The sequence below is a fragment of the Callospermophilus lateralis genome, chromosome 5, assembly GCF_048772815.1.
Source record: "Callospermophilus lateralis isolate mCalLat2 chromosome 5, mCalLat2.hap1, whole genome shotgun sequence".
Lineage (NCBI taxonomy): Eukaryota > Metazoa > Chordata > Mammalia > Rodentia > Sciuridae > Callospermophilus > Callospermophilus lateralis.
The window spans coordinates 9,196,486-9,219,224 of record NC_135309.1 but is presented as its reverse complement, the minus strand read 5'-3'; the positions used below and the strand labels follow the sequence as shown (position 1 = coordinate 9,219,224).

At 41.2% G+C, this 22,739-nt stretch overlaps 1 protein-coding gene across 1 annotated transcript; it reads right to left on the bottom strand.

Moving 5' to 3' along the window:
* Window positions 1-21,348: 21,348 nt before the first annotated feature.
* On the bottom strand, window positions 21,349-22,287 carry LOC143398943 (olfactory receptor 2L13-like). Its single transcript, XM_076855648.1, has one exon. The coding sequence runs from the start codon at window positions 22,285-22,287 to the stop codon at window positions 21,349-21,351; it is 939 nt and encodes a 312-aa protein (XP_076711763.1).
* Window positions 22,288-22,739: the final 452 nt, after the last annotated feature.

Here is a 22,739-nt window from a genome sequence, read left to right as displayed (position 1 = left end):
CTTAGGGACAGGGTGGGAACCATTGAGTCCTCTGTCTCTGCCCCCTGGCTCAGGAGCTATTGCACCATAAGCTCTCAGCAGATCTGTTGATTAACTGAACCAAATATTAGCCTCAGATGTAAGTCAGAATATAGACCAAACTGAGAAAATGTGACTAGTGTTATCAGTCCTTCTTTAGCCTATAGACCCTGAAATGTATGCGTGAGTGTCTCTTGGGGACTTTCTCCACTCTTTTGGTTTGTCCAAGTTTAACTTCAGAGGCAGACAGGAGCCAATAGCCCTGGAAGTGCCAAGCCCTGAATACTTAGTATGCTATAAGTTTATGCCTTCTTTGGGTCTGTCATTTTGAAGAGAAACCTGTGCTTACATTTAGACTATCTACTGTATACATTACAACTCAGAATATTATTAAGAAATTTTGATGGTAGTTTACTAGAATAATTTTTTTTTCTAAATTGAAACTCTCATATTTCAGTTAATGGTTGAGATCAGCTCAGGACACATACATCTGTGAGTCTAACTTTCTAGGATCTGGGTCATTGGAATTAGACATGAGGGTCAATTTTCATTGATTACCAGTGACTTACTTAATCAGGCATGGAATTTTATTTCATACCCCAGAATTACATAATATACCTGCTCTTGGCTACTTTATTTCTTGCATATAAGACAGTTCCTATAAGACAGGTTGAAGTTTAATCTCTCCCTTCATCATCCTACAAGACACACTGCTCAAATACAGAAAGTGAAGAAACTCTCAGGAAAGGGCCTAATACATGTAGATGCAGCAAGTGTAGAAAGCTGAGTTTATCTTGGTAAAGTCACAAGAAATTCACACTTTTTTTTCTGGTGCTGTAGATTAAACCCAGGGCCTCATACATGTGAAACAAGCACTCTACCAACTGAGCAATATCCCCAGCCGGTAATGCACACTTTTAGAAGTGTTGTAGATAATCAGCCCAAGACCTATAAGTAAATTTTGCCTGTGAGCCTCAGCTAACTCAGTCCCAACAGTTTCATATGAGAGCTGAGAAGATGGAATTGAATGAACTTTGTGTATAGAACATAGAGGGGCCTGCCTGTGTGTCCATCCCTTCACTTCCTCCCATACATTAAACATTGAGGACACTCAAGTCCAGAGAAATTCATGATTTCAAGGTCACATCACATGGAATTTCAAAAGGTTTACATAGCCTCATTTTACATTTAAGTTTACTCATATTCTTTCTGGTTTACTATAGTATTGTGTGTGTGTATGTGTGTGTGTGTGTGTGTGTGTGTGTGTGTATGTTGTGTGTCTGTGTGCAATATAAAGTGTTTCCTCATGAAAGAAAAACCACATCTCTAAAATAAAATATCAACCTGAGTTAACACTAACCCAAATCAACTAAGATCAATAGTATCATCGCAACTCACATTGTCCGGAGTTCTGCAGTTTTTATTGTGGGAGATAACAACAAGACCCCCTCCTGAGAGTCCATTGAACTATTTAAAATATTTAAACCCAATATTTTGGGTTTTATAACAACAAGATCCCCTCCTGAGAGTCCATTGAACTATTTAAAATATTTAAACCCAAGGCCATGTTCATAGTCAGCCAGGCTAAGCATTTTGGTCCTGCCACTAGACAGCAGCCCTGAATATCACCAAGCCTTCCCGAAGAGAGAAACCACAGGCAGCAGGAAGGGACACTCACAACACATTCAGTGCTCACTGCTCCCACCTCTACCACTGTCTCTATGCTCAATTCACAAAGCTCTTCACCTTGTGCAGTGTTCCCTATGATATTGCTTTGCTCACACATCTTTCTTTGCTATTATCTTGTTCAAGTGAAAACAAATAGAAATGTCACACTTACTTCCTTGGGTTATATAAGAAGGATAGAAAAAGCTAATGCATATGATATTCTTCTGTCAATTCTTAGATGTCCTTTTTTTCTCCTCTAATTGATCCCCAAGCCCAAGAAAAGAGAATCCTTGATTTTTTTTTCGCCTGATCAACTCCAGTTTAAGTTCGGACATATCAACCAACTCATTGAATTTTGAACCACTGTCTTTGTACCCAGAATTAATTTCTACAGGGATGCAAACACTTACTCTAGAATGTGATTGCAGAGCTGTAAAGGATACTAGGTAGTGATTTCTGAAATCCTCTCTTTGCATAAGTTAGAGAACGTAGGATCAAGAAGATGCAGAAATTAATTATGAGTGCTCAGTTGAATAACAGCAATATTAGAAGAAGGGATAATTACCTTTTACTGTCTTGTCAGTCCCCAAAGGAAAATTGACATTCATGACTAAACTAAATTATGCTATGAACAAATACCCTGATTTGGCTAAAGTGAAAAGTTGACACACAGGTCCTGTGATAAAAATAGGATTTGGGCTCGGAGACAATCTAGACTGCCAACTTCACCCCCGACTGGGAACGAAAGCTGGGAAATTACATAAGACTAACTGAAGAACTATCTGAAAGAGTAATAACACTAACAAGACTGCCAAGTGTCTTTTGCAGGGGTGTAAATTAATGAAAATGAGGATTTCTTATTATTTTATAAAACCTCAGATTTGGGAACCATGTAAGTGCACATTTCATGTTATCTCAGGCATTTATCAGTGACATGGAGTTTCCTGTGATAGGAAGTGATGGCAAAATATTGTTTAATGAGATAGGACTTTGTAAACACATTACCCATGTAATGGAACTATCCCTGCTTTAAATCTCATTAGTGGATCAGTTGTAAAGAGATATTTTACCATTGCTGTTCATCTTTGTGGATATATTCTCTCCCCCGCCCACCCCTTGCTCAGAGTGGTTCCCATTGCATATGCCTGCAGGACTGCCAGCTAAACTCCACCTCCAGCCTGCATCCAGTCAAGTCCATTTGGCAGGATGAAACGTTGCTGGAGAGGACTGCAAGCCACGGTGACAGGTCTGAGCTCAGTTTGATGGACACAACTCTCCATTTTTCCCTTTGAATGTCACTATGTGTTCTTAATCTCCAAATCTAGCAATGCTTCCCTTGACCAAGCTCCAACAACCTTCTACATTCCTTTAAGTCAGCTTCGAAAAGAAAAATGTTGTTAGGAAAACACCATCAGTCAAAAGTCAGATCTCTTGCACTAAGTCACTGGTCTCCTTCACTCTGGGCCCAGGTACGCAGTCTTGTTTCCACTGACAGAGGAGGAAGTCTTCCTTCTCTAGTCTACCCCCTCCTGATTTGGCAGGGAGCTCATTTCTTCTTTTCACCTCTCCTTTGTGGGCTCCTATCAGCTCAGTAGTCCTCAGAAGTCTCAGAAGCACCAAATATGAACTTTTTAGAGGACACAGGAGAAGTCACCAGGGTTAATCAGGACACGGTCTGCACCACACACTGAATCTGCAGGCCTCATGATCCTGAGCTTCCCGGGTTCCAGGGTCATGAGCAATGGTCTATGTCACTTATAAGTTAGTTTAAAACATCCTGTTAAAGCAGATTGAGGTAAAGTTTCTTCTGTTCTTGTCAGTTGCTCTCCTTTGGAAAGCACCTAAGAAATACTGAGTAAATTAAGCAGAGGTGTTTAGTGCAGGCCCTGTCCTCATTCCAGACAGTGAATAGTAGAAGGAACCAGGAACGTGGTCCACTCTGAAACAACCATGCCTTGGGGAACTCTGGCATCTCTCTGAACATCGTTTGCTGGGGAGCCAACCTGGGACATTGTGCCCTGCAATGTCAGTGAAGGACTCACTCAAGCCCCTCTTGCTCATAGTGCCTATTTGTGTATTTTAACATGCACACAAAGAAAAGAAATCTGATAAGACTGATCTAAGATAGTCCTGAGATACCAGAAGGGGAAATGACTAATATCATAAACAACTGCTTCACAAACTGCCCAGCAGTTTATCTTCATGACTACATTTGTTGTTCTCAGCAGGTTTTGATGGAATTGCAAAATGTGACCTTAAGACTAATTTTACAAAGCAGCTGCTAGACTTAACTTTCAGGGCTTGCCTGCTCCCAGGATGACTCAGGAACATTCCTCTTCCTAATGAGCCTCCTCCTTTCCCCCTCTTTCCAGACATAGCGGAGTCCCTCCAACCTGTGCACAGTGCCCTATATTACAAACCTATTCTTCATTCCCGGAGAAAAAGCCTTGTTTGAAGGTCCATCTCTTTTTTTGTTTCTGTGATTGATTGATTTGCAATTAATCAAATTGATTGATTGATTGATTGACTTTCCTTCAAAGATCAGAGATAGTGTAACTTTTCATGCTAAGAACTCTTTATTACCAGCAAATATGGAAAACTTTGAGGCACTCAGAAATGACTCTGAAATTCTTCACCTGTAGATCCCCTTCACCTTTAGTCATGCCCACTGCCATGTGATGCACACAGAGGCTCTCCTTCCGCTTCAGTTCCTGACAGAGGTCCTGAACTTTGGAGATACCAGCCCCATGTGGCAGTGGACACTTGAAATGCATTTTCTGTCCATTGCTCTGTGCCATGAATTTAAAATGCACACACGGGTTGACGACTTAGAATGACAACAATAAAAGTGATATTTTCATAATAAATTCACAGAAATGAAAACATGTAAATATCAGTACAACTTTTATTACATTAATAATACTATTGGAACAAACAATGTGTTATAATAACAAACTATAAATACCATAATTAATTACAACAGTTAATTTTAACATTACTTATGTTTTCAACTAATTAATATATTAACAATCCTTACAAATGGTTATATGTGATGATCATTTTATTGTAAATTAATTTCACATTGAAGTGTGTCCAACAAAAGCTATGACTCTATATCTTACAGTTAGCTTGGTCATTGCAGCTCTAGGACTTAGTCTGAATGGAAGGAGGAAATATTGAGGAGCAGGGACAGGCAAGCTCATTTCTTCCTAGAGGACAACATCCCCCACACTCTTCTCATGGCCCCCAGCACCTCCTTGTTCCTCAGGCTGCAGATGATGGGATTGAGCATGGGGGTTAGGATGGTGTAGAAGACAGCCATGTTCTTATCCTCTTCAGGTGAGCGGAGACTCTTGGGCTGGAGATAAGTGAAGGCAAAAGGAGCATAGTAAAATATTACCACAGTTAAATGTGTGGTGCACGTGGTGAAGGCCTTTTTTCTTCCCTCTTTTGAGCGCATGTGGAAGACAGCAAAAAGGACCCGACCATAGGAGGCCATGATGCCAAGGAAAGGGAGGAGGAGAAATATGACTGTGCTAAAAAAAAATCATGTACTCGTAGACCGAGGTGTCTGCACAGGCTAAAGGCACCATGGCTGTAATGTCACAGTAGAAATGATTGATGGCCCTAGACCTGCAGTAAGGAAGATGAAGGGTATAGGTGGTGTGTGACACAGAGTTTATGGAGCCCAGTGTCCAGGACCCCAGGATCATCTTCACACATACCCTTTTACTCATGCGGATGGGGTAGTGGAGGGGGTGGCAGATGGCCACAAAGCGGTCATAGGCCATGGAGGCCAGAAGTAAGCCTTCAGAACATGCCATGGTGGCAAAGAAAAAGATCTGCATGGCACACCCCAAGAAGGAGATGCTCATCTGGCCAGAAAGGAAGTTGATGGCCATCTTGGGGACAGTGGAGGAGATGTACATCAGGTCCATGAGGGAGAGCTGGCTGAGGAGAAAGTACATGGAGCTGTGGAGCCGGGGGTCCAAGAAGATGAGGGCAGTCATCCCTGAGTTCCCCAAACAGGCGAGAACAAACACAGAGATGATCAGGAGCAAGAGAAGTAGGCCTTTCTGATTTGGGGGTAACAACCCCAACAAAATAAAGTCATTTGAAGTTTGGTTCCATTTCTCCATGGAATTGTACTGCATTACTTTCCTTGAAAGAAAAACAAAAGTAGAAACTAATGACTAAACATTAAATAAAGCATAAAAGTGGAATTAAAAAGTCATTGGTTTTATTAGTGTTTTTTAAAATGAATTATTTTTTCTTCAATACCTTAGCCTTTGTTCAATCACTTTTAAGACTTGATTTCCATGTTCCTGCCCAGTTCTCTCAGGTAATCACCTCAGAAGTGGTAGACAGATGTAAGGTCTTAAGATATAAACTCAAGTGCCACTTGTGTCAAACCCAGTGAGGTAGCTGGAGCCTTCCTGCCTGCTGACTCCCAGGACTATGCACCAGGCTCAGCCTTGAGGAAGCCAAGAACCTGCTTTCCCAGCTCCCCAACTCAGCACTCAGGTTCACCACAGACATGGCCTGTGGGGCGCAGAAGTGCCCTGTGTGCTTGAGTCTGCATCCTCAGTGACCTCACCTCCTCCACACCTTTAGATCCTGCTCTCCCCTTCCCACTGGCACTGCTGCAGCTGAGTAAGCCAGGGTCTTCTCCCAGAGCTGTGCTGCTCACCTCCTAAACAGAAGCTGCTCTGTTGGCCCTAAAAGTGGGCCACCATTCAAAAATATTCTTCTGGAACACTAAGGTATTATAGGTATTATATAATATCATTAATAATATAAAGGTATTATAGGCATTATGTAATATCATTAATAACATACAGGTATTATATAATATCCATGCTAATGATAATGTGCTCTTTGGCCAGTCTCTCATTCCCAGTGAGGTTTTCATTTTTGAATCCCCACAATCTCAAAATAAAACACATACATATTCATACACTTTTTTTTCTTTTTTTTCATAGAAACAAATCGCACATGAATAAGATGAAATATTATGCAAGGTTTTCACCCTATCTTTCCCAGCAGCCATCTAGATCTAGTGTGATAATGGACATGTAACATAAGTATGAAAAACAGAATCATACACTCAGATATTCTTTCTGTTTTTAGGTGAATCTTTGAGATGTCCTACCTTCATTCACAGTACTTCATTCATCACAATCTGTGTACTCCCAGTTCTATAAATTTAAGTCTTAATGTCTTCGTTTTCCATAAGTTACCAGTAGAATTCACTGATGGGCATAATAGTGTTTTCAAATAAAATTTTGCTCAGGATCAGATTTCGAGTCTGTGTGCCTGCTTCATGTTTGTAATTGTATGCTAGGGGTTTATTAAATGCTTTACTGTGTATACAAGAGTCATTCAATCAGTTTACATAAATATTGCTCTCCTCCATACTCCAGGCTCAGTCAGGCTAGGTCAGGCCTAATTCCATACTCCGGGTTAGGTCAGACATGTAGACCTTGGAGAGAATGTTCATTTCCCTTCCTGTCCAGTGGTTTAGTTTCACCAGGTTTAGGCAGGAGGTGACTCTGTTGCTGAGCTGTTCACCTAGGAGGGAACGTGAACAGAGGTGGCTTCCAGACTATAGTTTATTCAGGTGTGTTTTCACCCCATTCAGAGAAATTTATTTAAGTAAAGCAACATAAATTAGATGTCAACATTCACAGTAAAGAAATCAAAATCAGAAATTAATGATTAACTTTCCTTCCTACATAATTTTTTTTTCTGACTTAGTATGCCCAGGCCTTTAATTTGGAACTTATATCTGACATTTAGCTCTTTGTACCACCCTTTCCCATTTAAGTCATCTCAATTCTGGCAATTTGTTTTTCATTCTCCCAAGTATGCAACACTGTGATTGCATCATTTCTTAAGTTCCCAGCATATGTGATTTCCATCTTCTCTCATCTTGTGTCAGTATGGGATTTTTTACTTTATTTATTTGTGCTCTTCTGACTGAAATGCTGATGTCCCCTCCTGTAACAAATACCCACTGGGTAACCAGATTGTGTTACTAATTTTTCATAAAAAAGAACAATTATTAATTCTTTGTTATAAAAATTCATATTTAGTAACAAAACAATTATTGCTTCATATAACTGTGGTAATCATGAAAAAACTGTGCAAGAGAGCTTATCATAAAAAGTAGCAATGCATTGTTAGAACTAGCTAGTTGACAAAATATGACAGTGAAAACCTGCATGGAGAGGACTACAGTAGAACCACAAGGTCACCAGGTAGCAGGAGAGGTTACCAGGCAGCTGTGTGCTGAATGACTTAGAGATAAAAACCTATGACATCATAGGAAAAGACAACTGCAAGGTGCCATCTTCACAATGTATCCATTCCTTCAAATTATGCCTCCCATTTGGGGGCACTCTTGCTGGGTATCAACTTGCTCTAGTGGTTAAAATACACAAGATTCCACAGTCTGGGGCTCATATTTAGTGGGTGACACAGACAACAGAGCAGCAGCTCAGACACATGCTGTGAGCTGTGTGGATATTAGGGACAGCAAGAAGAAGGACAGAGGGCAGCAGCACTGAACACCACTCCAAGGAGCTGCTGTGGAAGCCCTCAGGCTTTGGACCACTCTGCACAGACTGAGGAGCAGGGCAAGTCCTGGAGGGAGCCTGCCTGGGTCATCAGGGCAGCAGCAGAGACAGAGGGCTCTGGAAGCTCAGGTCCCAGGGCAAGTGTGTAGGGAAGGGAGGACTCAGACTCTGCTCTGGACCAGGTGAGAGGCCAATGGGTGTGGCATGGGATCAGGTTCCCTTCTGGAGCTCACACAGGAGGCTCTGGTTGAGCAGAGAGCTGAGAGGAGGAGCTCAGGGCAGAGAGTGGGCAGTGGGCAATGAGGACAGTTGGGGCTACCCTGGGTTTAACAAAGGAAGCCAAGCATGCCAGGGACCCCTGAGGCCTGGGTACATCAGCATAGCTGTGTGCTGCTTAGGAACAGGGTGGGACACATTGAATCCTCTGACTCTATCTCTTGCATCAGGGGCTATTGCATAGTAGGCTCTTAGCAAATCTGCTGATCAACTGAACCAAATAATAGCCCTAGGATTAAATTTGTAAAATATTTCAAACTAACAAAATGTGACTAGGTCATTTTATAAATCATTTTTTGGCATCCATACCCTAGAAATAAGGGCATGGCAGAGTCTTGAGTTTCTTTCCTTATTCCTTTGTTTGATTTTAAATTGAGAAAAAGGAAGGTGCCAACAGCCTGGTAGGACCAATCCCTGAACACACTCTTGATGTAGGTTTATGTCTTCCATGGGCTCGTCATTTTAAAGGTAGGCTATGTTTATATTAGATTCTTTCTTACATAGACTAGGCTTCAGAGTATCATAAAATAGATTGATATTAGTTACCAGAAAAACTATTTTTTCCCTAAATTGAAAATATTTGTGTTGTCAAGTATAAATGAGAAGAGTTCCATCAGGATCCCATAATTCACTTTGGACCTGAATTTTTTAGGATCTGGGCTTTGAAATTAGACATGGGGGTCTATTCATTTTTTATTGGGTTGAGGTGTTATTTTTTGCAAAAGAATTACATGAAACACAACCCTCTTGGTTACAATATAACTTGGAAAATACAGTTCCTGGGATTTCAAGGTGGGGCTAAGATGAGAGTCTCCCTTGACCATCTTAAAAAGCAGAGGGTTCAAATATAGTTTAATAACCCTCATTTCACCAGGACATATAGTGTAACAAGTGTAGGACTTTGGTTTACCTTCCAAGTATTAAGAGTAATGCAGTTTTAAAAACATCGCAGCCAATCACCAATGAGCAAGACCAATGAGCAAGCTGCCTGAACTTTACCCAACTCATTTCCAGCATCCCCAGGTGGGAGCTGTGGAGGGAGTGAGCTCTGTGTGTTCAGCACACAGTGGGGCCTGAAGCTGTGTCTATCTCCCCTCTTTCTTCCATACCTCAAACATGGAGGAAACTCATATCCAGAGGCATTGACTGTTTCAATTACGGTCAACCCCCCCTGAGAGAAGCACATTGTTGAATTTTAACAAGTACCCATCACCTACATTTAAGTTGAAGCTTAACCTTAGCTTTTCCAATTTACTATGGAACTGCCCATCCTTTTACACAGAAAGTATGTCCTGACCCTAGAAAAAACAAGCCTCCAGAATGTCCCCCTTAGATAAACCTAACCCAAACTTACTTGGTTCAATAATATCACGGGTCTTACCTTGTCTGAGGTTCTGAGTTTTCATTTGAAAGGAGTAATTTTATAATTATGACATTCATTGCTGAAAGTTCATTGAGTTCCATAAAATATTAAAACCCCAAGCCATATTCCAGCCCGCCAGGCTAAGCAACTAGGTCCTGCCTCTGATCAGCAGCCCTGGCACAAGAGCCAAAGGCACCAACTAGGAAGGAATTCTTAGAACACATTCAGCGCTGACCACCCCCACCGATAGCACTCCCTTAGGCTGAATCACAGAGCCTTTCACCCTTGTGCAGTGTCCCCTATGTTACCACTTTGCTCAAACACCCTCCTTTGCTATTACCTTGTTCAAGTGAGAACAAAGAGACCTGTCATACTTCCTTCCTCAGGTTCCACAGGGGAAGAGAAGGACAGCTGCTCCACCTGGTGTGCAGAGCCTTCCTTCAGGAGCTTTATACGTCCTCCCTCCCCTCTAATTGATCCCCAATGTCCACACCCACCGGGACAGAAGCCTCAGCCATCACGTGACTTTGCTGACTTGGAGATGAAATCAGCTCAGGTTCAGAGCAAATCCACCAACCTGCTCAGCTCTGCCTCTGTCGCCTGCTGCCCAAAACTAGCCTCAGGAGGAAAGAACCAGTTATCCCAGAACATGTTTGGAGGGCTGTAAGGGGTGATATGCAGAGATTACTGAAACCCCTTGTTGTGTTAGAGACCTCAGGATCAACAATATGCAGGAATCACATGAACCTTCAGCTGACCAGGAGCAATCCCTTCTATAGTCAGCTTCCAGAGCAAATTGTTGTTTGTGACTAATATTTTTTTTCAGGGAATGAAACAAGCAGTTAAAGTGTTTGTGATCAATTTAAATTATGTTATCACAAAATACTTTCTTCTATTTGAGGAGAGGTAGGTAAGTGATTCATGAAAATACTAATGCAGTCAGACATTCTACTAAGGTGAGAAGTTGACTCAAAGGTCTCATGATACAATGAGGATTTAGGCTCGGAAAGATGAGTCCAGCCTGCCACATCCACCACTGATTGGGAGACTGAGTTGGATTTTTTTTAAGACAATGGTTTTTTGCCAAATTCTTTTAAAATAATGACTAATAGCATCTGGAAATTAAGTGGAAGTATGTATGCCAAGTGCTCAAAAAGTGTCAGTTGCAGAGATAGGATGAATAGACATGAGAATCTCTTATTATCTTGTTCACTTCACACATTGTCAAAAGAGAGAAATGCACATTTCAAGGTATTTTTGATACTTACCTGTTGGAATGACTTTCAGTCTCAGCTAGCTACTAGCAGCTCAGAAGTGCCTGAAATATCCACCTTCCTTCAGGCCTGACAGGAGGACCTGCAGGATGGGGTGAAACCACATCCTCAGCACTTGTGGTTAGCATTGCCAAACTGCCCCGCCAGGAAACTGAGAGTCAGGGGCTTCAGGGATGAAACCCCTGACTCAAAGGGCTAAAGACCCTTACAGATTGCTTTCTGCCACGACAGCAATATTTAGAGTATCCTCACAGTGCAGATACATTAGGAAGAAGATGATTGGCTTATGGATATTGTCTTGCTTATGTATGATTGACAGGCACACCCCACTCAAACCCTATAACAGTTGTGTGCATTCCAAAAATAAACTGAGCTACTAGATGACAACCTGAGGTGGGTTTCCAGCCAGTTCTCTCACCACCTCCCAGAGTCTGTGTGTTGATTCTGCATCTCTACCCACTGCAACAAGGCAGCCAAGTGACCACCGACCACGAAGGGACTTAGGAACGCATTCACTTACCTGTGACATAGAGCCTTTTATCCGAGGAAGAAATTATAGAATATTATTTAACTTAATAAGATTGGATTCAATACATAGTTGCGACCCATATGACGGAAGTATCATGAAGAGCCAGCCTTAACAAATAATTCCATTGCTTTAAATCTCAGGAGTGGATCAGTTATAAACATAGGAGAGCTCTTGTCGTTTCTGCTTTTCTTTTGTGGATGCCTTCTGTCTCCCCCATGTGTGGGTTCTTTTGGTGTAGACCTAAAGAACTCCCGAGCCTGGTACCCGCACAGTCCATGGGGAACCAGGAAGCGGAGCTGGAGAAGAGTGCCATCCAGGGTGATGGATCTTGGCTCACATTTATGAACACAGGTCCCACACTGACTCCTTTGGCTTGTCACAGTATGTTCTTCCTCCCTAAAACTTAAGAGGGCATTCCCTGTCCGAATGCCAGTGTCCTTCCACATTCTTGACTCACTCCATGTGGAAAAGAATGAGTGGGTTCACAGCACCTGGTCAGCCAGCGTTGACGCCTCCTTCCACTGAACTTGGCTTTGTGCACTCTGCACCCACCTGCTGGGTCTCCTGTCCAGGGACAATGCAGGAAGCAGCTATGCTTGAGCAAGTCTACCCCTCTGCCTTTGTTCTGCCCTTCATCTCCTAGTTCCAGCTTTCTCTCAGCTGCATCTTAAAAAAAATGCAACACAATGTTTTTAGCCCAATGGTGGGTTTATGGAATTCAATAATGCTCTTTAAACCTACAAAAAAAAAATTGAAGGAGCTGACCTGACATTGAGTTTCTTTTTGTGTCTGTAGAGATGGAAGTTGCTCATTTTTAAGGTAGAGTAATTGTGGAAATGATGGAGAAGGGTTGTCAAGGATGGTGATCAAGAGTGCACCCAGGGTGAAAGAGACGGCTCCAGGGTGGTGTCTCCAGGACCAGAGGACCTTGTGTACATGGAGAGATCCATTCCACTTCATGTTCAGGGAAAGTGAAATGTCAAGGTGAAGAGGCCCCTGGGAGGACTTTGCCAGAGAAAGCTGGAGTGATGGGCACACCCCAAGAGCACATCAGGCTGACTTTGGAAGACTAGGAGGCCAGGAGAAGGGTATACACCAGTGACCACTGTGGATAATGATAAATCGCTACTAAGGGGTTGGGGAACAACTAGGTGAAGAATAGTGACTTTAGGGAATGGGTATATATAAATAGGTCCTTTTGGAATGTTATTATGTTTTTAGCACATTTATATGCTGATTTCAGTACAAAAAAGTTCGTTCTGGCCCCAAAACAGCTGCAGATATTTACACTCTCCAGGGCATTCCAGCAGTCCTTCCAGTCCCTTGCTGTTTACTCCACGGGTCCTTTTGAAGTGGCTGTGGTGGCTTAGATAGAGTCAGTGCAGGAGCTCATCAGCAAGAGGTTGGCCTCACCAGGGCTAAGTTGTTATTATTATTGAGACCTAATATTGATTCATCTTTCTGGGGTCCCACAAAACAATTGATACATTTTATAATATGTTATAGAAAAATCAGGGCAGAAAGCATTTCCAGCTCCTCAAACATTAATCATTTCTGTGTGTTGGGAATTTTCACAGGCTTCCAGCTATTTTAGAATATATTATGGGTGACAGTAGCCAGCATATGATATTTGTCTTTCTGTGACTGTCTTACATCACTTAGTAACTAAGAGTGCATCTAATGTTGCTGCAAATGACAGGGATTCACTCTTTAATATTCCGTTTTGAATCAGTACATTTCCTCACCCACGTGTCTCTTCCTGGGAACCTTGGTAGATTCCACCTCGTGGGCTCCTATGCATAGTACTGCAATGTCTATGGAGTGCAGGCCTGCCTTGGACAGAATCACTTTATTTCCCCTGGACATATACCCAGTGATAGGACTTCTGGATCCTGGGAGTGTTCTATTTTTAGTTTCCTAAGAACCCACAAACTTTTTTTCCATAATGGCTATGCTAATTTATATCTCCACCAACAGTGAATAAGAGATCACCTTTTCCATAGCCTCATGATTATTTGTATTTTTATTTATTCATATATTTTTGATTTTTATTATAGCCTTTCTAACATGGGTGAGATGATTTTAATGATTTAAATGCAGTTTAAATTTGCATTTTCTTCATGACATTTTGACCACTTTTTACAGACTTTGCCATTCCCACGTCATTGAGAGTATCTATTCAGATCTTTACCCATTTATCAGTAGTTACTTTTTCCTTCAGGACTGATTTAGTTACAATCTAATCTCCCAAAAAGGTAAACCAAAGCTTAGCCTACGACATGGCCTCCTTCAGAGAAGCTGAGCAGCCTCCTGGAGGCAGGCTGATTGTCTGGAATCTTCCAAGTCTCAGAGGGTGTCAGTCGGTTCTCCAGCACATGGACACAGGTTCATCTTCTGGGTTTGGCAGCCTGTGTGATTGCTTCAGTGGGCAGAAGCCCTTCCAGGAGTCTGTACTGTCTGTCATTCCTGGATGGACAAACCTATCCATGGGATCCTCTAGTGTGTGACTCTGGCCAGCAGCCAGATCTTGTGGGAAGCAAAGTGGGGAGAGAACTCCTTCCCATTGGAATCCCATGAAAATAGAAGAGAGATCAGTGGTGTAAAGGAAGGGATTGAGGGGGAGGCAGGAGGGATGGGATAAGGGAAGAACAGTGGGATAAATCTGTGCAAATTTCCTATGTGCACACATGAATGTTCCACAGTGAACCTCACCTTCACTTATATCCATAGTATAGCACACTGCTAAAAAGTCTATAATAAATAGAAGAGAACCAGTTCAGTAGCAGAAAGAGAACAGGATTAGGGAGGAGGGGAAGAAAGAGGGAGGTACTAGACACTGACCTAGAGTGGATTATATTCATATTGTGTGTCAAAGGAGCCCCAATGCTGTGCATGATCACGATGCCCTAATACGACACTCAATAGATGATTGTGTGTACGTGGAGGGTTCGCGTCCTCCCTCTGCTCCTTCCACCATCTACTTGTCCAGTTGTATTCCACAGCCACACTGTTTTGATTCTTTAGCTGTTGAAAATTTTTAAAACAAGAAGTGTCAGTCTTGAAATTTTATTTTAAAAAAAGAAAATTAAGGGCTGAGGATGTGGCTCAAGTGGTAGCATGCTTGCCTGGCATGCATGGGGCGCTGGGTTCAATCCTCAGCACCACATTAAAAAAAATAAAATGAAGATATTGTGTCCATCGAAAACTGAAAAATAAAGATTAAAAAATTCTCTCTCTCTCTCTCTCTCTCTCTCTCTCTCTCTCTCTCTCTCTCTAAAAAGAAAAAAGTTAATTGAGATTGTGTTTGCTGTTCAGAATCCCTGCACATTTCATATAAATTTTATGATGGGATTTCTATTTCGGTGGGGGGGGGGGTTTAGATTTTAATTGGTATTGCCTTGTGACTTTAGGTAACTTGTGTATTGTGACACGGTGTTAAGCCTTCCAGATCATGATTGCCGCTCTATTTCTATCTAGTTGTCTTCTTTAATTGGATTCATCAACTCTCGACCATCATCAATGTTTAAGCCTTTTGCCTCTGTAGTTAAGTTTACTTCTAAATGCTTTATTTCTTTTAATTGCTTTTGTGAATAGAGCTATTCTAACAAAAACATTTTCAAAGTCATTTTTGGTTTACAGTAATACAACATGTAATCATTATTAATTTTGGATGCTGAGACTTTGAAATTTTCACTTTTTTCTTTTCATCTCTCTTTTTCATTGGTACTAGGGATTGAACTCAGGGACACCTGATCACTCAGACACATCCCCAGCCTTACTGTGTATTTTATTTAGAGACAGGGTCTCACTGAGCTGCTTAGCACCTCACTTTTGCTGAGGCTGGCTTTGAACTCATGATCCTCCTGCATTAGCCTCCTGAGCTGCTAGAATTATAGGCAGGTGCCACGGCACCCAGCTTTTCTTTCTTTCTTTCTTTCTTTCTTTTTTTTTTTTTTGATACTGAGAATTAAACTCAGGGGTGTTTGGCCACTGAGATACAATCTAAGTTGCTTAAGGTCTCACTAATTTTCTGAGGCTGCCCTTGAACTTTCGATCCTCCTGCCTCAGCCTCCTGAGTCACTGGGATCTTTGTTGTGCACACTCTCCTGGTCATTTATTATATCTAACAGTTTTCTGAGTGTGGAATCATAAGGTTTTCCATGTATGTTATGATGTCATATAAAAATAACAATGGTGTTATTTTTTTCCCAAAATAGGATAATTATATTTAATTCTTCTTGTGTGACTTCTGAGGCTCCACCTCCAATTGCACATTGAATGGAGCCCGGGAAAGTGAGTGTACTCATCCTGTTCTACATAAGGCACAAGATTTTAACCTTTCACTGTGTACAAAGATGCCACTCTGAGTTAAATTCTCAACATGATTTCACATTAAGATTTAGCTCAAGTAATGCATGGACATGATCAGCAGTGCACAGGACAAAGTGTCTTCCCAACACCAGGCAATGACATCAAATAGTTCTACATTTTTCTCCATATTTGCCCACTTATTCTCAAGTCACATGCTTTTCTTCTTCGAATCCCACAGCCCACGCACCAACTCCTGGCTCAGATCTTGGCCCGGGGCTGGGAACTGGCTCTTGGCCACATCACCCTCTGCATGGTGCTCACCCGCCTCCCAGGCTCTCATGGGACTGTGTCTCTCCGGATGGCTCAGGGGAGGGTGGACTCCAGGCTTCTCATTGTCAACACTAGTGCTCTCTCCGACACTTTAGGGTCTCATTCCCAAAGAGAGTCATGAAAATTCTTTCAATAAAACATTTCTTATTCATTGTGTGATGTTTTCATGCTGCTTTCAAACAATAACACAGATATTTGATTTCTGAGAATTTTTCTTTCACAATATGAAACTTATTATTATTTCATTATAGACATTTCTAGGAAAGCCCACAAGCATATATCAGTTCTCTTTTTTTCCTCCCCTAGATTTTCTACCTTTTCTAAATGTCAGTCCTCTAGTATTATTGCTTCTGTTTTGTTTTTCTTCTGGGAGATTTTTACAAGTTTGTCTTTTAATTTTTTTCTTCTTCATTTCTCAATCAGCATAATTTGCTTTCCAACAGAATTTTATCATTCTCTTCCTCTTATAAAACTAGAGGAGCGGATACGTGTGTCCTTTCAGTAATATCTTGAAATATCTCTGAAATTTTGAACTTTTATTTAAAATGATCATTCTCTTCACAGAAGCATAAAAATTTTAGGCTTTTGGGGAATGTTTTGCAAATTTTCCAATGTTCATCTTTTATCAGGAGCAGAACTCCCTACGCATCTCTGCTGAGTTTCTCTGGATACTATCTACTCCTTCACAGGCATCTGACCACTCCTCTATCAAGAGTCCTCCTCCATGCTCAGCATACTCCATTTATATCGCATGAGGAATGGAGTCGCCATCTATGGACTTAGACCTCTGAGAATGTGACCTCCAAATAAACTATTCCTCCTTGAAATTGTTCTTTTCAAGTCTTTTGATCATAGCAACAAAAAAGCTGACTGGTATACTATGTATTAAACATCTATTCAAGTGGATTAGAGAAAGTGAACATGTGTGGGCACTCCTAGCACCTGTTAGGTGGCAATTAGATTTAAATTGTGATTAATTTTGAGAATAATATTTTTCCTTGTTTTTCTAGTGTTTTTTATAATCTTTAAAAATTTAAAAACCATTGGGATAAATTGATGATTATTTCAAAATACAAATTTCAATATGTCTGATTGTGATGGTTTTCATGGAGCAATTTTTTTTCTAAAAAGATGTAACTCTTTGTGGAAATGAATTTCATGTCAACCTGAGTATGTGTATGTGTAGAGAAAGAGAGTCAGAGAGAGAGAGATAGAGAGAGAGAGGGGTGGATAGATAGGTAGATTGATTGATTGATTGAGGGTGGAGGGAGTTGCTATTGATGTTGTAATTGGTTTGGTTGATTTTGTGCAATTATAGGGATCTAATTTGGGATCTTATGTCTGTGAAGTAAGATCTCCACCAGAAAGGTATATACATCAGGCCTTAGATTTAAATTAAAAAAAAAAGTCAATAATATTTAAATGAATCTTACATTTATGGTAATTTATAGAAGTTATATTTAAAAATCTGAAACACATAGTGTGGATGTATGATTCAAAGCCTATTTATATATTTTATCACAGGTTTCTCAATTACAGGGTAAATTCGAGTAATTCTTTATTATTAATAACTGATTCATCTGGCCCTTTATAATGAAATAATGTTTTAATCTATCCAAAAACCTCTACCATTAATTACTTAAATCTTTAAATGACCTTTATTCTTACTTCTGTTTTATAACAGGTGGGTGTTTACTTTGTAGTGCAGAGTATTCAAATCCATAGATTATGAACTTGATGAATTCTTACAAGTGCCTTTTTTCTATTCTTGCAATGATCACTTATATACTCTTATTTAGTTATAATTTTCTAATGAAATATAGTGCCCAAGAACGGGCATTTCCTGTCTTGGCAAGCAGGTTGCATGGTAAGCTTCTTGCAGACTCCAGAGAGGCTCTTTGTCTCTCCCAGGCAAAAGCATTTGCTGCCCTCTGTGACATATGCTGCTGCTGCCATCACTGCCATCATGGTGCATGGAAACCATGAGCAGCTCCAAGATGTGTGTAAATACATGAGAGGCACAAGTTAATTGCTCTGTGCACATGTTGCTTGAAAGCAAAAATGTGAACTCTGCTGCTGTGGGTAGAGACGAGAAAGAACACCACGGAAAGTTTGTGTCCTCCCCAACACATATTAAATGCAACCCCACAGTGGTAGTATTGGAGGTGGGGTGTTCAGGAGGTGCTCCATCAGTCATAATGCAGGACCTCACAAATGAATGGGAGCTCTGAAAATCGCTTCTGAGGAGCTTGTTCACCCTCACCTCACATGGGGACACAGGACGGGGGCACCGTGTTTAACCTGGATGCAGCCCTCACCTTGCACGGAATCTTCAGAGATAGATTTACATTGCTCATATGCCTCCTATGTCTTGTTATCACAGCTTCAATGCATGAAGGTACAATCTTTGCTGTTCTGGTCTCTTGCTGTCCCTGGAATGAATCCAAAGGATACAGAATTCAGCAGAGGTGCTGAGTGCAGGCCCTGTGTTCATACTAGATGTGAATGGTGGAGGCCACCAGGAGCCTGGTCCACTCTCCTCTGAGACACCATGGTCTTGGGGAACTCATGTCAGCACTGTGCCCTGTAATATCAGCACTGGAATCTCTCAATCCCCTCTTGCTGATGTGGAAGCTAAGCACACAAACAAAACTACCCTTGTAACACCCCTCTAAGGCAGAGCTGAGGTGCCAGAAGGAGGAAGCACCAAGGTGACACACAACTCCTGCAGAACAGCCCCAGCAGGACAATCCAGGGAAACTGTTACCTTCAAGACTGCCACTACCACTGTTGATGGAGCTGTCCACCATGACCTTGAGACTAGGTTTACCAAGTAGCTTCTGGACTCCCTTCAGAGCTTGCCTGCTCACTGAACAACTCCTGCAGATTCCTCCTAATAAGCCCTCAACCTCCCTGTGTTCTCCAGACACACTACAGTCCACCCAGCCTGTTCACTGGTGTCCTGCATGATTAATTCTCAGAGAAAAATATATTTCTGAAGATTCATCTATGTTTGCATGTTTAATTGACTTGTCACACTGATGTTGCTGCAGAAGTCACAGTTAATCTAATATGTCATGCCTGTAACTCTGGACTACCAGCAAATATGGAGAACCACAGGATCTTAGAAATGACTTTGTGAAATCCTTTGCCCTAGCAAGTCCTCTGGCTCAGGTGTACAATAAAGCAACACCCACTGGCATGGGACTGCACCCACTGGCATGGGACTGCACCAAGGGCACTTCTTTCCTCTTAGCCCATGACATTAGGAAGCTGAATGTAGAAAACACAGAGAGAAGTTCAAATTTCTGCCATCCAATACCTTCTCTAGAAGCTTCTACTGTAGATAATCTTGAGTGTTGGGCAATGTTACCTCTTGGGGAGACTCACCCACATCATCTCCATCTCACAGTGTTCCTAGAGCCCTCTTCACTATGCATCATTTTAGCCATTTCAGACAACTATGAATCTGCAGTCATTATATCGCCCTTCCTCTCATTAATTAATTTTTAATCCTACAACTGTGAGATGCAAATTTTAGAGCACATGTTATCTGTTTTAAAGTGGACAGTGTGTGCATTCACAATTTTATTATAAATTGATTTAATAAGGTTTAATTTATGGAAAGAAAAAGGTACTGCTTTCTTTCTATATTGACAGATGAATATCTTTTTTTCACAAATATCTTTCAGCAGTGTGATATTGTGGAATGTAGTAATGATTAACTTCATGATTTAAGAAAAACTTCAACCAAGATACTCAATTTTTATCTTTGCCTTTAAAATGTGTGTGTGGGACAAAAAAAAAGAAACAATTATATCCAAGAGTAGGTGTTTAATCAAAAGTCTCTGAGTAGTGAGTACATACAACATTGCCTGTCACCCAAAGGTGGGTATGTAATGTTCCATAAAATGGAAGTCAGATTAACATTTTGGTCTTAAATGAGTCCTTTTATTCCAATTCCACAAGTCCAAAATATTAAAAAAACTTCATACTTCCATCTCCTAATCATTCAAAAATATTTTTATCCACCTCCATCATTATAACCATGGCCCTTAATGTCCATAGAATTTTCTAGTTGCATTCAAATTGGCATTGAAATCAGATTGTATCACACAAGATTTTAAATTGAAAATTTAAAATTTAGCACCCACTAAAAGAAAAAGGAAGGAACATTTGAAAGCCAAATAGTGGCTCAGAGCATCAGGCTGCAGGTGCACACCAAGGACAGTTCCCAGCACACACATAAGAAGAGCAATCAGGCTGCATGTCCAGGACCATCCAGAGTGTTGAATAAAGAAGGTGAACAGGGCAATAAACACAAACACACACACACACATACACATAAAAGGTGTAGCATTTGTCCTCAAGGCAAAATTACACACAACATGGCCAGAGAATAATTAGAGATGTGAAAAACTGGTTTCTAGGAGCCACATGGAGTTCCACATCACTATAAGACTAACATTAAAAATAAAAAAAAATGAATGCTTGATTTTAAGAGTACATAGGACAATGCTTTATCCCAAGAACAGAAATCATGGAACAACTCTCCCAGAGGTAGAGGATTACAAATCAATCAGCTCTTGCGTTTTTGTAGACACTGACCATATGTGGTGTGCACACTTGAAATGTGGAGAATAATATGAAGCCATGGTAAATATCAACCTCATAAGAATTTTATTACACTAATATTAATATGTATACAATCAAATGGTATAAGAGTGTGATATAAAATAATTAATATTATTAATAATTTTAAAAAATTAAAAATATCAGTTTGATTAATATTAACATGGATTGCAATGTTTTCAATTAAATAAAAATATTAATAATAAATATAGAAGCTTATAAACATCAAAATATCATTTAAATTTATTTTACAGTTAAACGTGTAACTGGAAAACTTTAATTGCATATGAGTCTTATACTTTCTATTGGACACCACAGCTCTTGAGTCTGCCTGAGAGAAGCAATAGCAAGGAGCAGGGATAGCCACGGTCACTTCTTCCTGGAGGAGAACATCCCCCACACTCTCCTCATGGCCCCCAGCACCTCCTTGTTCCTCAGGCTGTAGACAATTGGGTTGAGCATGGGGGTGAGGACGCTGTAGAAAACTGCAAGGATCTTGTCCTCTTCTGGTGAGCGGAGACTCTTGGGCCGGAGATAAGTGTAGACAAAAGGTGTGTAGTAAAATATCACCACAGTTAAATGTGTGGCACACGTGGTGAAAGCCTTTTTTCTCCCCTCTTTTGAGCGCATGTGGAAGACAGCAAAAAGAACCCGTCCATAGGAGGCTGTGATGCCAAGGAAAGGAAGGAGGAGAAACAGGACTGCACTCACAAACACCATGTACTCATAGTCCCAGGTGTCCACACAGGCCAGAGGCATCATGGCTGGGATGTCACAGTAGAAATGATTGATGGCTCTAGATCTGCAGTAAGGAATCTGAAAAGTATAGATGGTATGTGCCAGGGAGTTGATGGAGCTCAGCGTCCAGGACCCCAGGATCATCTTCACACATACCCTTTTACTCATGTGGATGGGATAGTGGAGGGGGTGGCAGATGGCCACAAAGCGGTCATAGGCCATGGAGGCCAGAAGTAAGCCTTCAGAACATGCCAATGTCACAAAGAAGAAGATTTGCACACCACATCCCAGGAAGGAGATGCTTTTCTGCCCAGAGAGGAAGTTGTATACCATCTTGGGGACAGTGGAGGAGATGTACATCAGGTCCATGAGGGACAGCTGGCTGAGGAGAAAGTACATGGGGGTGTGGAGCCGCAGATCCAAGAAGATGAGGGCAGTCATCCCTGAGTTCCCCAAACAGGCGAGAACAAACACAGAGATGATCAGGAGCAAGAGAAGTAGGCCAGTCTGGTTTTGCGGTAACAGCCCCAATAAAATGAAATCACTTGAAGTTTGGTTCCATTTCTCCATGGAAATGCACTGCTTTGATATGCTTGAAAGAAAAATAAATAGAAAAGCTAAGAACGAAACATCAAATGAATCAGCACAGGAGAATAACAAGGAATTGACTTTATGAGACCTTGTTTAGATTGAAATCTTCTTCATTCAACATCACAGCTCTTGTTGACTTGATTTTAACCTGAATTAAACATTCCTTTCCCAGTCCTCACTGGTAAGCATCTTAGCAAGTCATAGACACAAACATGGTCCTGAAAAACAGGCACAGCAAACTCAGTGAAGCAGCTGGAGGCTCCTTCCTGGTGACTCCTGCCAGGGACCTTCCTCAAGGCTGTATGAACGGCCTCAGCACTGAGGAAGCCGGGATCCCTTCTTTCCAGCCTCCTTAATTCAACACTCACTTTTACCACACACATGACCCGTGTGCTCAGAAGACCCCTGTGGGCTCACGTGACGCTAGGTGC